At 41.7% G+C, this 15,935-nt stretch overlaps 1 protein-coding gene across 1 annotated transcript in view; it reads right to left on the bottom strand.

The window, feature by feature from the left end:
• The window catches only part of LOC119169548 (uncharacterized), a 45,085-nt gene that overhangs the window by 22,945 nt on the left and 6,205 nt on the right, over positions 1–15,935 (bottom strand). Inside the window, exons 3-13 of the mRNA XM_075876616.1 lie at positions 14,410–14,623; positions 12,997–13,139; positions 11,720–12,056; positions 10,991–11,172; positions 9,028–9,411; positions 8,414–8,549; positions 7,218–7,417; positions 6,530–6,631; positions 6,001–6,180; positions 2,185–2,367; positions 773–1,024 (exon numbers count right to left, since the gene is read on the bottom strand). Of these exons, the coding sequence (XP_075732731.1) occupies positions 773–1,024; positions 2,185–2,367; positions 6,001–6,180; positions 6,530–6,631; positions 7,218–7,417; positions 8,414–8,549; positions 9,028–9,411; positions 10,991–11,172; positions 11,720–12,056; positions 12,997–13,139; positions 14,410–14,623 (2,313 nt within the window). The remainder of the gene's footprint in view (positions 1–772; positions 1,025–2,184; positions 2,368–6,000; positions 6,181–6,529; positions 6,632–7,217; positions 7,418–8,413; positions 8,550–9,027; positions 9,412–10,990; positions 11,173–11,719; positions 12,057–12,996; positions 13,140–14,409; positions 14,624–15,935) is intronic.

Here is a 15,935-nt window from a genome sequence, read left to right as displayed (position 1 = left end):
ATATGTATATACATGCACACATTGAAATGCATGCATAAATATATATTATGGTTTTCAAAGAAGGTATTCAAAATCCGTAAATTATTGCGTTCTGCGAATTCTACTAGTAGCTCCCCTCTGGCATTTCTAATGCCGATGCCATAAACTCCTACTGCCTGGTCTCCAGCCTGTTTCTTCCCTACTTCTGCATTGAAGTCTCCCATCAGTATAGTATACTGTCTTTTTACCTTACTCATTGCAGATTCCACATCTTCATAGAAGCTTTCAACTGACGTGTCATCATGGCTGGACGTAGGCGCATAAGCCTGAACTACCTTCATCTTGTATCTCTTATTGAGTTTAATTACGATACCTACCATCCTTTCATTAATGCTATAGTAGTCTTGAAGTCTTCTTCAAGAGTTCCTTAATGTTAAGGGCTCAACAGAAACACCTTGTCACACAACTCAATCATAGCTATGGTCACTTGCATAGAGAGAAAGATGAAAGATGAAACGTAACACAATGCAAGTCAACCATGCCTGAACAGTTGTATTTTGCGCACGGCGCTCATTTTATGGCAGTCGGCTTACCCCAACAAAACACCCGCCTCAGCAAGAGCCAGTGTCAAAGTTGTGACACATTGAGATAGCACCAGCTTTCTCATACTAGTGCCACTTGACGGTGAGCAGTTGTCCCAGCAAGCGGTCAAAATACTCTTTACAAATACTATAGTACATGTATTTGTACCGATGATTTGCCTAGTAGCTGTGTAGATAAACACACACAATACCTTCTGGCAGTGTGAGCAGGCTGCCTGCCCGTGGAGCTGTATCTCCTGCACTTGGGTGCAGATGCGCATGTGGTTGGCAAGAGAGTCGAGCGAGCGCAGCCACTTGCCACACACGGGACATGTGTGTTGCCCTGTGTGCACAGGCAGGTGCTTCAGCAGGTAGCCATGCCGCGTGAACCCTTTGCCACAGACACCACAGCTGAACCTATCCACTTTGGGCCGCTGTGGACACGCATGGTTCGCCAGGATCTCCTGCACACAGGGTGTCACAATATCTGTGAGCACAAGGCATAGCTAGTAGCACACAAGGTGCTCGTACCTTGTGTGCTATTAGCTATGCCTTGTGCTCAATCGAAATAGCACAGAAATGTTTTAATCATAACAGACGTGGTGCGCCAAAAACAAAGGATCGAAGGCCAACTCAGACAAAATATTGAAATGCATAAAATGCTTACTTTCAGACAGGGTAAATATAGAAAAACCCTATTTTCACCCATGAATAATGAGTTAATGCATCATAAAAATTTCACAAGGATGGACACTTGAAAGTGAAGCTCAAGACACAGTTCCACGGCTACCTATTCCCAAGGATGACATGTTGTATAACCGGAGTTTTTCGTAGAAAAGATCTTTGAAAATATGTACTGTGATCTGTGCAGCATTTGATAAATACCAGCTGTTTTTATCAATCGCTTATATTTTATTCAAAGGCTGTCTTTTTAAAAACAGTAGGCAACATTCATCCCTGTAGCTGTGCCAACATTACTTCAATACAAGTACATGCATTACTTATTTTAGACAAAAAATTTCCCCAACCAATATTTATTGCTGTTGGCCTTCAAGCCACAAGAAATAGCTGTACTAACATACCGAATTATTTACTACGTAATATGTTAGCTATAGCTAGCCCCTGCTCTCATTTTCAATAGAGCTGACCTCCCTCTACTAGACCTATTCACTGTCACCAGTGAAAACGCATGTTGTGGAATGAGGTGTTCAGCTTCATAACAGGCTAGATAGATATGTGGAGTTTAACATCCAAAAACCATCGTATGATTATGAGAGATGTCGTAGTGGAGGGCTCCGCAAATTTCGATCACCTGGGGTTCTTTAACGTGCACCCAAATCTGAGCACACGGGCCAACAGCATTCTCACCTCCATCGAAAATGCAGCTGCCGCAGCCTGGATTTGATCCCGCGGCCTGCGGGTCAGCAGCAGAGTATTTTAGCCACTAGACCACCGTGGCAGGGCGCTATGTAATGGGCTGACACCAGGGTCAAGTTGACAGAAACACTACTATTACCTGGCTAATACCAGTAAATGTAATCACAGTTATTACGCTGCATATACCCGAGATGATTGAGGTAACATAAGCACAACCTCCCACACAATCTTTCTGTTCCGCACGTACCCTGGTAGTGTAGCTCTTGCCACAGTCTGGGCACATATGTTGCCCTGTGTGCTTTGCCATGTGCCGGCGAAGCAGTCTGTCTGTGCCAAAAGTCTTGCCGCAAATGGTGCATGGCAACTCCAACCGGTCTATCGATCGCTCAGAACAGGCATGGCTCTGCAGATTTTCTTTGCGTGCAAACACCTGGAACATGAACAAGAAACACAATGTTTCATGACTGGCAGTGGTTTATGCAGTTAAAAAGGTGCTGACGTAAAAAGTTTGGTCCGGTTTCCTTTTTCTGTTGTAGTATATTTGCTGGGGCCCTGTTAGTCATAACACAGTATTACTGTTAACATAACACAGTTTACTACCGACCAGTTTGAAAGTGCTCCAAAAACAACAAAAAAGTTCTCAGGTGCAACTAATGCCACCTGAGATCAGCTGATGGGTTAATTTGACAATGAGAGTACACAGAACTGTGATGAATTTCCAAGCAGTGTATCCAGACCCGCTGCTTACAGCTCCCATCGGGGGAGCCGAAACGACCTTCATTCACGTTCGTTTTCATGGTCGGTGTTCTTATATTCTATCGCTTCTATGCTACCTACATTGTCCGCTCGCACTATTTTTGCACGTGCTGTGCGATGCTGTCACCGTTGTCATCATCATCGTTGCCTTGTGACAACAATTTTCTGAAGGCTTCCAAGGCCTTCTACATATTCGCCGCGGGCACAGACTTGCGAGCAGCCATTGAATAGTACAGTAAAAGCTCGTAAATTCGAACTCAAGAGGGACTATAAAATCGTTTGAATTAGCTGGCGGGCGTCAAAATGTACGAACATTGTGCCACACCGCGCAGGCAGAACCCAAAACAGTCACCTGTGGACTGGTTATTGCGAACTAGGCACTACTACACATTTGTGGCAGGTAATTTCGCTGATGAAGTTCATGGAGCTTTTAAAAGCCAACAGAATTAATTCATCAGTCAATGGTATGCCAGAAACAAACACTGGAATGCATTCATGAGAGCAGTGAAACTTAAGGGGAGATGCAAGTAAAAAAATGGAAGTTTTCTTTTTTCCAAAATTACATATTTTTTTGTTTTTATTTGCTTTCACAAGTTTCATTTCTCTACTTTTACGACAAATCTTAAGATTGTAATTAAACGCAAAGTAGGCTAATATTGATTTCTAAGAGTGGAAGGTGGCTACCAAAAACTAAAAAGAGCTTATTGCCTAGAGACCGGCAGAGCAAGCCACAAGCCACATGCTCAAAATAACCATGATTTCTAAGCTCTTGTTATGAAATAAATCAGCTTAAACATTGTATCTTTTGTGCATAGATCTTTCACTTGCACCTTTAAAATGTGTTTATCTCAAGATTCATTTTTTGGGCAACTTTTTGAGTTTACACATCATGTTTTTAGTACTTCCGACAGCCCAATCTAGATGAAATTTTGCCCACATATTCCTTAACGTGTCAAGAGAGCAAGTATCTTCTTCAAACTATACATTGCCTGTATAATTACTATGAACTTCAAGTAAGCAATTAGTATGGGCTGAGCATTCTAAGAATTACCACATTCTAATTTTTCTTGTCCATTAAAATGTTTTGTATGCACTTTCTTGATGTTTATTTCATTCTACTGTTAATGTGGAGCAATATGAGCCTTAATGGCTCAGAACCATAAAAGTACAGTAGCATAAAATGTTTGTCCAGAAAGAACTGTACTTTTCACGTTGTCATGGCACAAAACAAAAACTGTGCAACTTATTATAAAACTAATTACATATTTGAAATCAGCATGAAAGCAATATTCATTGCCCTGGGCTACAGATTAACGCAGCTTTTTTTTTATCGCATCTCCCCTTAAAGGGACGCTAAAGGCAAATATTAAGTCGATGTGGATTGCTGAAGTAGCAGTCCAGAAACCTCGTTGTGCTACTTTTGTGACAAAGAAGTGCTTATTTTTAAATAAAGCCACATTTTAATAGTCCACACCACGTTAGCCTACATCAAATTACCCGCCTCAAGTAAAAATTTTCACGTCACTGTTGCCGTGCACAACGTTGCCCGGCTTTACTGTGCGGCCGCCGACACTAGTAGCAGCAGATCGAAAGTAGTGGGAGCCACAGAAGCAACAACGGCCATTGAACAATTTCCTGACATGGCCTCCGAGATTGCAGACGTGCTTGATTCAACTGGGCCTTGCTAAATGGCACAACCTGCCCAGTTTAACCAGGCGAAAACTGAACCACTCACGCCATTCCCCATAATAATGTCTGGCAGTTCTTTTTTTCCATGAATCAAACAGAAACAAACAAGAAGCATTTTATTACGTCTCTTGATGCATGGAAGGTTCTTTATTTAGCGCAGCTAGTCTGATTAACTAGTCATTAATTGTAGGCGGCACCTCCCACGTCATCGGGGTAATTTTACGAATGTTCCACGTGTACCACACGTGTTCTTGTGCATTTGCCTTAATTTCTCGGTAAATAGAGCGCTGCTGTTGATAATATAGTAGTTATAGACATCATACATTGAGCTTTCACTTTGACATAAATTGTTCTTTGACTTTATTGTCTCTTTAACGTTGAAATATGTGACACTATTTATGGTCTAAAACACGTTTATTTACATGGTAGAGTTAATGCAATCAAGACTAAAAGTAATCAGGGCCTCTCCTACATGTTCTCTTGACCATGATAAGGTTATTTCAACAACAACAATAAGTAGTTTTAATTTGCTCGTGTTTATTTCGTCGTGACCCCTTGAGCATCGTTTGCCGCTTGCCCACGAGCTTCAGCGCATCTGAAATCTCATCTGCTGAGAAATGCTGCTTTTTGTAGTTGTGCATCTCTAGTAAACTTTGTTTCGTCTGGTTTTGCAGCATACTTCGATCACTCTGGGCCGACTTCCGTGTGAAGCGATGAAAACCGGGGGCTCCAAGTTGTGGATACCATTGTGAATACCAACATGCTCGAATAGTCTGGTGTCCTCTCCCATAGAAATACAGTACACATGGTTGTGTTGGGACCGGAGCGTCAGTGTGACAAGTTCAAAATAACCGAAATTGAATTAAAGAGCTTTCACTGTAATATGATGGCACAAGCACAGCAAAAGGGTTACCTCATGATCAATAGCTGCACTGCCTTGAAGCTTGGCTGTACTACTAGTAGTGACATACTGGAAGGTGGCAGGCAACTTCCATTCACCTCAAGCAATTCCAATGTCGCGAGGTATGGCACATAGCAATTGATCGTGCATGCAAGCTTCAATATTCATTAAGATTACCTTCCAATATTATATGATTTGGTAGATATCATAGATATCATAAACGCTTGTTCACAGAATTGATCCCACAGGCTTTTGAAGCAGCAAGATGTTATGTCAGTGCTCCTTCCAAGGCAGTGCAGACAGTATTGGAAGTGTCCAAGCTTTTTCATATGTAGCATAACATTGAATTTAATAGTTTTACAGTGAGTTATTTTTGCTCAATACATTCGGCAAAGGGCAATTCATACTTTGCTTGTCAGGCAAACGTTAACCTGAATAGTACTAAAATATTTGTGTGCAGAGGAAAAGGTAATGTCCTAAGAATATTAGGGGGCCTTTTTATTATTATTATTATGCCTACAATTCTTTCGCAAAGCTTGTGAAAAACCACAGCCACTGAAAATTCATGTAGAGTAGAACAATTATCAAGCTCGAAGCTTTATGCCTGCAATCAGTTTTTGGTGAATGATGTGCAGGTTATGTAATTGTGTGCTACTCGAGACGCAGGCATTATGATACCTACTGTTATAATCAAAAGAAAATAGACACATGACTTACCTTATTGCACTGGTGGCAGGTGAACTCGCCAGTGTGTTTACGGATGTGACGAAACAGATACAGCGTCTGATTGAAGCCCTTGCCGCACAGGTCACACGAGAAACGGCCTGGCCTCTTGGGCCGGTCGAGTCGAACCTGTTCCACATTCCTGTAGAACTTTTCCACCACTGCGCCACCTTCCTGCACATGATGCGCATCTTATGTTTCCTTCCCTTGACCCATGTTGTCCCTACTTGAACTGCTACGCATCTCTAACTGCCACCACATCGAACAGACCCATTGAGTTGCACATAAAAATGTACAGACGATATAAAGCGCATAATTATTATAGTATTTACTATGCCACAAGGTGCCTTAATTAGAAGCACGATGTCATGCTCGTAGGCGAAGCAGCAGACATTATTTTCCCTGCCGTTATCTTTCACAGATCACAAACAAAGTGGATACAGTTAAAAAATGCTGATTTCATTGGCCTTAAATTATTGAGACAATGCACGGGTGTGACTTTATTTCGTGAAATATAGCTTACCTTTTGTACCTCAGCACTTTCAGTTGCATATGCATCCACAGGCTCTACGACTATTCCCTCAGGTGATGTTCCTAGGCTTTCAGCAACCACGACCGTCAAATCCTGCATTAAATATTGCAGCAACTTAAAACGTGCATTCGAAGCAAAAATTATATAATTATATGTATCTCACGCTAGTGATAATGTTTGCAATTTGCTTAAACTGAGCCATGGGTTGGCTCAGTTTGCAATGCTTCCGATCAACACATTAATGAGCCAAGACTACATAAAAGAAAAAAGGGTAAACGTAAAAAAGACAACACTTTACTTGCTTTAGGGCTTGCCGTATTTACTCAAGTACAGCATATCATCTATGATAAGACATGTCTAGCTTACGTGGTTGAAAAATTATAACTGTCAACAGCATCAAATAACTTCTTTTGTTTCCACTGCTGTTAGTCTGTGGCTTAAGGATTTTTACATGTCCAATTAAAAGCACGTGACAGTTTGTATGTGGCATGGTTAACAGTTCTTTTGTTTTCATTTTGTTTCATCACTCTTTGACTCATTGAAATATTTTGGATTAGCATGTTCCATAAAAATGTAAGCTCAGAAGCTTTAACTTTTACTAAGTTTTGCCACTTTACTGCCTCTAAGAAAAAGTAATTTCACAGAAAAGTCAGCACTGAAATGGTCCTCCAGTTCTTGCCTGTGGCCTTTTATTCTGCATAGCGTCAGAAGGCTGAACTGGGCCCCCATCACTTATGTCCATTGGTTGGTCGCTAGACTGGCAAGGCAATGAGGTCAGCATCTCGACAGCTACATGCAGCGCCTTAGGAACACCACTGGCCAGAGCTTGACTTTTGGGGTATGCAGGCTGTCCTTGGGCCGTTGTTGCAATGCAGGGATCTAAAAATGAAGTATATCAAGTAAAATTTGTATGCTTCAGAAGACCATCAAGAAGTTCCAGAACACTTTATATCTTCACACTGAGGCCCTTGCAGCAGTAATTTTGATGTTTTACACAACAAAATCACAAAATGATTGTGAGGCATGTCATAGTATGGAACTACGGGTCAATTCTGACTGTCTGGGCTTCTTTAATGTGTACAGATATCTTACATTTTTTCCCATCAAAATGTGACCATCATGGCCAGGAATCAAACCGTTTCCTTGAGCTTAGCAATGTGACACCTTACGTGTTAAACTACGAGTACGGCGAGCAACAATGTTCTCAGAACATGCACCTACACACACAGTGGTGTGGCTTTAAAGGGACCCCGCAACACTTGTTCAAGTAATCATCGAGTAGCTTCGGTAAGCAACTCTATTGCCCCATAAGTTGACTGCCGCAAAAAATTTTAGAATCTGTCAAGTACAAGCGGGTTTGCACAAATTCGTTTCACCACTATCTTTCTCCTTTCGTACCAGCGAGCGCACCGGAAGCTACATGGATGACAGGACGGGGAGGGGGGGGGGGGCAAGAAGCTGTGTCCATTTATGTGCAATTCCTTTTCTATTTTTGGGGGGAGGGGGCACCCTACTTTCATTGTGATTACAATTGTGAAGCCAACGTGTGGGCACGTTGTGGCAGCTGTAGTATTTATCCAGTTCCCAATGCTGAAATTAACCAATGGTCACGAAATTTTGGTTTATGGCTTGGTCATTCGGGTTTAGGTCATTTGTAGATGATGAAGCGATTTTTAGCTGACCTGGAAAAGTAATTGTAAATTCTAGGCCATGTTATGCACTATAATGCTTAGCTCGCATGACTTCAGGAGCCTCGACTACCAAGAAAATGGGTTTTATGACCATGATGAAAAAGTGCTTCAGGGCCCTATAAAAAAGGAAGTGAGGATTTGTTACAACTACATCAACGCCAGTAAAGACCATTCTGATACTTGCCTGTGGAGTCATTTGCCACAGCCTGGCCACTGGGAAGGTGGGAATCTGACTCAAAGCTTGAGGCATACTTGCCATCATAACCACTTTCAAAGTCTGAGTAGTCGTCCCCTTCATAATCAGAGTCCTTGTCATCAGCCTGCATTGGATAAAGCTGATGAGTACTTGCACAATAAATAGTCTGGACAGTGTCTTATGCATTATATATTTTGTGCATTGTAAGAATAATGAATTCAACAATTCACCATGCTGCTGTTCTCCGACACTATGTTGCATCAAAGGAAAGATAGAGAGAAAGGGAGAGGAAAGGCAGGGAGGTTAACCAAGCATGGCTCGTTTGGCTACGCTAACAATTAAGGTGGGGGAAAGAGGAAATAATAGAAAGGAAAAAGATAGAGAAAAAAGAAGAAGGAGAAAGAGATGGATAAACAGTCAGCTCGAGACTATACACCACAGTCTCGCACTGTTCTTTCACAAGAACTCGTGAAGTCTGGTAGAAAAACATAAGGAAGCAACAAGTTGATGCAGTTTGCAACTAATGGTGCAACACAGAATACGGCCATTTTATTTTCTGGTGCACACACTCTCCGCACTTTTTCTTTTCAAGGAAGCCTCACCTCATCATCGACGACAAGGGCCTTGCGCATCGTTCTCAGGTTGTACTTGCCCGCAGACTGGCGTTCTACTTCTTCGAACCTTCGCGTTGGTGTGACATCTGGCTCACGAGCGGTTGTCCCACTTGCTTTCGGCTTTCTGCCGCGTCTGATCACAGCTGGCTGCTGATGCTGCTGCTGCTGAACAGCGGCCTGACCACTCCCTACAGCCACAACTGCCTCTGGTGGGAACTGTTGCAGGGACAGCTGATCAAGGGTTGTCACAGTCGTAGCAGTTGTCGGAGCAGCTGCACAGGAGCTGTCTTCAACCAGTTGGATGTCTTCCCCTGTCTGCGGCCCCTCAACAGTGGTTGCAGTAGCTGGTAAGTTGAGACTTCCATCGAAGGACTGCAAAATGAACACCAAACACTGCAATTCAAGCGTGACAACTAAATGTATAAGTAGTAAGAAACGATATATTTGCTCGAGCCAGAACAGCCCTCTTCACTGAAACTTTGATAGAATATAGGCAATAATAATTATATTGATAATTTTTTTTGTTTATGTAAGGGTTTGAAATCTTCTGGTCACATGTGAGGCTAGGCCAGGGGTCATACAGACCTTACGCTAGCAGCCTGGCTCACACAACTGCCCTCATCTGATATTTTTCGTGAGGCACCCCATGCGTTCACTACGTGCCAAAACATAACCATGTAACAAAAACTGTTTCAGAACAGGCGTTGAGATTTTAGTCATTCTAAAATACTGATATCTATATGTTTTTCAAGTGCTGACGCCTGATTCCCTTCTAAATTTACCCATATTTTAGATCTGGGAAAGGCCTTCTTTCAAATGGCAACCTTAACTGACATTCGACACTAATTAACATTGACACCAGAATTTCTGTGAAACAAGCTCTTTAACTCTATTGGCATAATAGGCCTTTCTTTGAGAGCTGCTCATTATCATGTTTGCTGTTCCCGTAGAAAGAACAACAGGAAGTGGAGGTGGCTTGTGGTAACTGCAAGTGTACTAGCCTTCCAAGAGCTGTGAGTTATTGCTCTATCTGAACACCACTTATAAGATTGATGGAAGGACATAACTCAATCCTACAGTGCATTTTCTAAGCATGCTGCCATAAAAAAATTTTGGATGAACCATATACTTGTGGCAGTGTAGAGGAGGTATCTTTCAAAAGCTCATTTATACATATACTATACTAATATAAATACTGAACACTCTCGCTACATGGAAATCTCGTAAACAGATGTAAAAAAATGGCAGAAAAGGGAGTGCATCTTCACCTCCCCTCCACTTCCTTCTTTTCTTTTTATTTACGAAACACCCGTTCCCTCTTCACTCACACAATCCTTTGTTAGGATGGAGGAGAGGGTATGAAATGTAAACACGCTAGCGCTGAAGAAATCAGTTCAGTTCTAGCCTTGAGGAAGACAAGTCCCGTTGTCGACACGTCAGCTCGACACAAGCCCTGTTTACTGATTCTTTCATTGTAAACAGACTTGTTTAAACTGAATGACTATACCTCTGATACGATTTGTTTTGTACTTGAATTTCACACCTCTGTTCAATCAGTAAGTGAAACTCCTGTTAAATGGAACACATTTTTCTGGTACCTCCGGGCTCTATTTTAAACATAGTCTACTGTACATATGCTCAAGTAAGTCCTCTGAGCACATAACAAACAATGATTTTCATTTCATTTTTTAGGCACATGTGCTATGAATTAAAAAACACATGCCTGTACAAGATTGCAATGTGCAAGGTTATCTCAAGAGCTTACCCAAGTTCCACTTGTGTTTTTCTCTGACGAAGCCAGTCGTATTTGTTTGTAATATTTAAGCACCACGAATGGGAGTCATAAGTGATCTGTACCTCTTAGCCACCTCTTAGCCAAATTTTGTTTACAAGCTGAGCTTCTCTAGAAGATCAAATGCTCAGAAACAAAGCTTCGCTTTGAGAATGTTACCAATATCTCATGAATGGAGCCATCCTGAAGCTGGATGAGAACTTGCCGGTGGGCTCCATCTCTTAAAGTGCATTTCTTCTTGGAGTTTTGGTCATCAGTCATGGCTCCGTTCTGGTTTGTCATATGGCTCGCTGCATCATCTTGGATCAAGAGGGCTCCATTGGCATCTTCGCAAGTTGCTTCTAAGTGTGAAATACAAAGTGTAGAAACAGCAAGGTCATGTTGATGTGAAAGCTTACATGTGCCTCTGCAAGGTTCACAGAAAAAGCCATAAACTCCCTGAAGCTACACCCAAAATTAAAATTTTCACCTAGCTGAAGTTTATAAGTATTAAAATGCAAGTCCTTTAAGATATAGTCATTATAGTTTACATGCACTCAATATTGTTCTTGAGGTTTTAAGGTACTTGTGTGTACAATTGAAGACACAGAGCTACAAGAGGATGAAAACATTCGAACTGCTGTTTCAATTTCATTTCTTCAGAGAGAAACAATGAAAACCGTTATGGCTGAACATGCAAAAAAATTCTTTCTAAACAAGCTCCAAGTTTCATTATAAAAGATTTGATAATTATTACACTATTTTTATCTGCAGAATGTATACACAATTCCTTTCTTCCATTTTTCTCTATCTGCAGCATAGAATGCAGGTCAACGCACAAGGGCGGGCTGTACAAACAATACCACCATGTCTAATCTAGAAAGCAATGAACTTGTGCGTGCATCTCACCCATCGTTACTGCGTCCGAACTGTTCCCAGAACTTGCCATCACCATGGCTTGGCTGTTCTGCAGTGCCAACGGCTGTGACCTTGGCCTTCCACGACCCCGTGTGGCAATGGGCCGGCCTCCCTCGCGGCGCCGACTCATGAGTTCTCGCAGGTAAGCTGGCCGGTAATGGTCCTGTAGATGCCGTGCAAACAGCACACTGTCTTTGTACAGACGTCCACACTGCGAGCAAGTCCATTGCTGGCGATCGTGCGAGGAGACCACGCTCGAGGCGGCTTTCAGGCTGACCGTGCTATCTGCTGGCGAGTCTCCGGTCAAGACAGCTTGTCCAGGATCAGTCTGGGCAGTGATTTGTGCAAGGGTGAGAGGGCAAAAAAAAGAGAACAAATTAAAGCTAGCTCTTCTGTTAGAAAGTCCTTCACTGTAACACTAGCATTCTTCCATAGCAAAAGATCACACGATACCAATGCTACGGTTTGTTCCTGATTATCATGTCCAAGTCTGAGTATTTATTCCAGACATGCAACATAAGTGCGCAACCGAGGAGAAGGGTAACAAACTGCTCAATTGCGGCTCAACAGTGCTCCGTTCCCCGATGTGACGAACAAAAACAGCACGGACATTGCATAAAAAAAAAAGAACTAAAACAACACGCGGTGCAGCATAAAATGAGCAATGCAATGAATAGAACACATATGAGAACACACTGAACACAATTAAGTTATACAGACACAAAAAAAAGAAATAAATATAGTGGTGGGGCAAGAATTATGTTAGTGGTGGGGCACAGCTGACAAATTAAGTTTTGAAGAGAATTATAAGAATGTCAGCGACTTGCTTTTAGACCTCAGCGACATTGGTACCTTGAACCTAGCATTTATGATATAGCTGCATCATTGGACAAACTGCTGCATTACAGGCTTCTTGCTCTCTGGCCATTGTGAGTTCACTTGAAGATAATGCCTAAAAAACCTGCTTCAGAGCTCCCTCAAATTTTGACATACCTTCCCCCCTCCCCCTATCACCTCCCTCGAGGCATCAGAGAGCTGACCTCATGCTAGTTCCTTCAAAGGGTGCCCCTGCTGCTCCACCAAAGACCTCTCTACATCATAACTGGCCCTCCCAAAGGAAAAACCCCGATGCCTGCCTGGCTCGGAGGGCAAAAAATCTCAGTGAGGCAGTGTCCACGTGACCTGGCGTCTGCCCTATCCATGTAAGAGACAATTGCCCTTATGACGAGAATGCGAGAGATACACAACATTTCTCACTGACTACTTACCTGAGGTATGATGGTGACTTTTGTGGGGCGTGTTAGTGAGGCACTTCTCGGGGGCCGCCCCCTTTTCCTTTTAGCCGGTAGACCACCTGGCTGAGCGGGTACATTCGGCGCGGTTGCTGCCTGAGGTTCTTCAGGGGGTCCAGCTGCATTTTTTTGAAAGGCACAGTCCATTCTTGTCTGTCTCTTCTCATGATGCATAGTTAGGGTGTGATGCCTGATTTGACACTAAAGGTTGAATAACCACACCAATATTGTGAAAGGCCTGGTAACTGCCCAAGTGGCATTCCTTTGTCCTGCACGAGCTGTCATTTTTTTGTCGCAATATGTCACAAGCCCATTAATTAGAACACTGTTATAACCGATGCCTTTCTGGGGTAGTCGCTCTAACTTGGTAGAGCGACCATGTGGGAAATGTGTTTTTGGGTTCATATTTCAGACTAGGACGAATTTTTCATCAGCTACAAAACTGGCTCTCTGAGATAGTCCTATGAACCTTCCTTGTAATATTATGCTACAAACAGGCGACAAGCAACATTTCCATTGCGCATGAATTCTTTGAGCTCACGAACTTCCACAGAGCTTATTTGCCATATTAAGGTAGAGGGAAATGACAAACCTCACTATCGCTTGCATCAGAAAAAGATATGTGTTGTGCTGTTTCTAAGATTGAGCACTGTGCATGTGGAAGTAGGGAAAGAATGGTGTTGGAGGAGTCTTGCAAAGGATGTCTTCCTTGATGAATGTTGTCTTGTAGAGTATTTCATTTATTACTATTCTTAATGCAGACATGCTAGAGGCCCAGCTAAAAATTCAGCAAGAATCCCTCATTTCTTTTCAATGTACCTAGATGGTGGCACAAGGACAAGATGGGGGCCTCTGTACGTACAATCCCTTATTAAGCTTTATCTCATGGGTGTTTTTTGACCTTGTCTGGCTGCCTACCCTAATATTATGTACAGAATAATTTATAAAGTTTGCCCCCTACATACAGTTTTAGCAAAGGAGTATTGGGCTTCGCAGTTTTCATTGCCCTTTACGGGAAATCTCAGCCTCAGGCAGAAGGGATGCTTATGGTGACTTCTTCAAAACTAGTTTTGGATGAAAAAACCAGAAATGATTAGGCTTGATGAGAAAACTAAGAACTTTACCTATTTATAGATGCTTATTCTCAAGAGGTACTGAATACATAAATGAAGCTCTTAAAAGTACACACCGAGGGAAGTTAATTTACGGGCTTCTTTTCACTAGACCCCATATTGTGAGAGATGTCATCTTTGCAAATGTCTTAACGGGAGTCGCGCATCAGTGCATGAACAGATGTACAGCCTTTCAGGTCACCTGAAGTCTTACACGAACACACTTGTCTGTAACACATAGAATGACAACAATAGTGATGAAAAACTAGGTACTTGCCCATCTTGCGTCCGTATGGTGGTGCATAGCCGACATACAGTGTATCACCACACTTGATCGGCTTCTGCACGCTGAAGTAGACGTCTTGACCTAATTGGTAAGCAATGAGATTCTGCGTCGATGGCTCCGATGCAGGCTCCACAAAGCACATCCAGTTACACTGATACTCATCGGATGTGTCGAGGCAAGTGGGGCGACCCTTGGTTGGAAACACCTGCAGGATGAAATATGAATTGTGGGAATCGTCGCCTTTCATACTTTTTTTCACTCATTTAAGGAAAGATGCAAGTAAAAAAAATGAAAGCTTTCTTCAAAGTTACATATCTTTCGTTTTTATTTGCTTTCACAAGTTTAGTTTCTCTACTTTCATGACAAAAAACACTTAAGATTGTAATTAAACTCGAACTATGTCAAAATCACTTTCAAAGGGCATAAGGTGGCTACTAAAAAGTAAAAAGAGCTCATTGTCGAGAATCCCCTAGAAATTGTCATCTGGCTGCTTGCCATTGCATTTAGCATGAGGAGTTCACTAAAGCTATGTGATTAAAATAATCGTGATTGCCAAACTCTTATAATGATAGAAATTATCTTTAAAAGCATATTTTAAAAAACATGTCTTATACCTTTAAAATGTGTTTTTCTCAAGATACATTTTTGGGCAATTTTTTGAGTTTAGACATAAGGTTTTTGGTACTTCTGATAGCCCGGTTGGGATGAAATTTCGCCCACATATTCCTTAACATGTGAAGAGTGCAAGTATCTTCTTTAAAACTTGATATCCCCTGTATAATTATTACAAACCTAAAGTAAGCAATTAGTATGAGCTGACGATTCTAAGAATTCTCAAATTACAATTTTTCTTTAACGTTAAATTGTTTTATAAGCACTTTTTTATGCTTATTTGCATTCCACAGTTAATGTAAAGCAACATGTGCCATTCATGGTTCAGAACTAGAAAAGGTTAGTGGCAAAAGAAGTTGGTCTAAAATGAACTATACTTTAAGGATCGTCATGGCACAAAACGAAAACTGTAAAAGGTACTAAAAAACTAATAAAAGACTATGTATACAGCGAAAATTTCATTCACCTAGCTTATATAATAACACAACTTTTCTTTCTTTTCAAACTGCATCTCCCCTTAAACAAATATGAAATCTTTGTAAAGCCAAACATTAGTATTTACTTGACATTTGCGCAATCACGCTTTGAATCATGGTCTTCTGCATCACTCAAACTGCAAAGCGTGCATGTATCCAGTTCTGGTCAATCTGTTGCTCTCTTGGCACTTTGAGGCGCATGGAATGTGACTTTCAATTCTGTCCCGTCCCCCCTCAACCCTACTAGAAAATGTTTACCAAGAGATGTGGCAAAATCTCCCTGTATACTTTCCGTACCCTTGTCAGCAAAGCTTCATGGAAAAATATTGATGGCAGTATTTTATATGATATTCAGATTCAAGTATTCATTTTGTCTAGACTAGCAACATTCTGGCAAACATATTTTAACTACAGTTGAACCCCATTATA

The sequence above is a fragment of the Rhipicephalus microplus genome, chromosome 2 (genome assembly GCF_043290135.1).
Source record: "Rhipicephalus microplus isolate Deutch F79 chromosome 2, USDA_Rmic, whole genome shotgun sequence".
Taxonomy (NCBI): domain Eukaryota; kingdom Metazoa; phylum Arthropoda; class Arachnida; order Ixodida; family Ixodidae; genus Rhipicephalus; species Rhipicephalus microplus.
The sequence above is the reverse complement of the archived record's forward strand: the minus strand, read 5'-3'. Positions and strand labels throughout refer to the sequence as shown.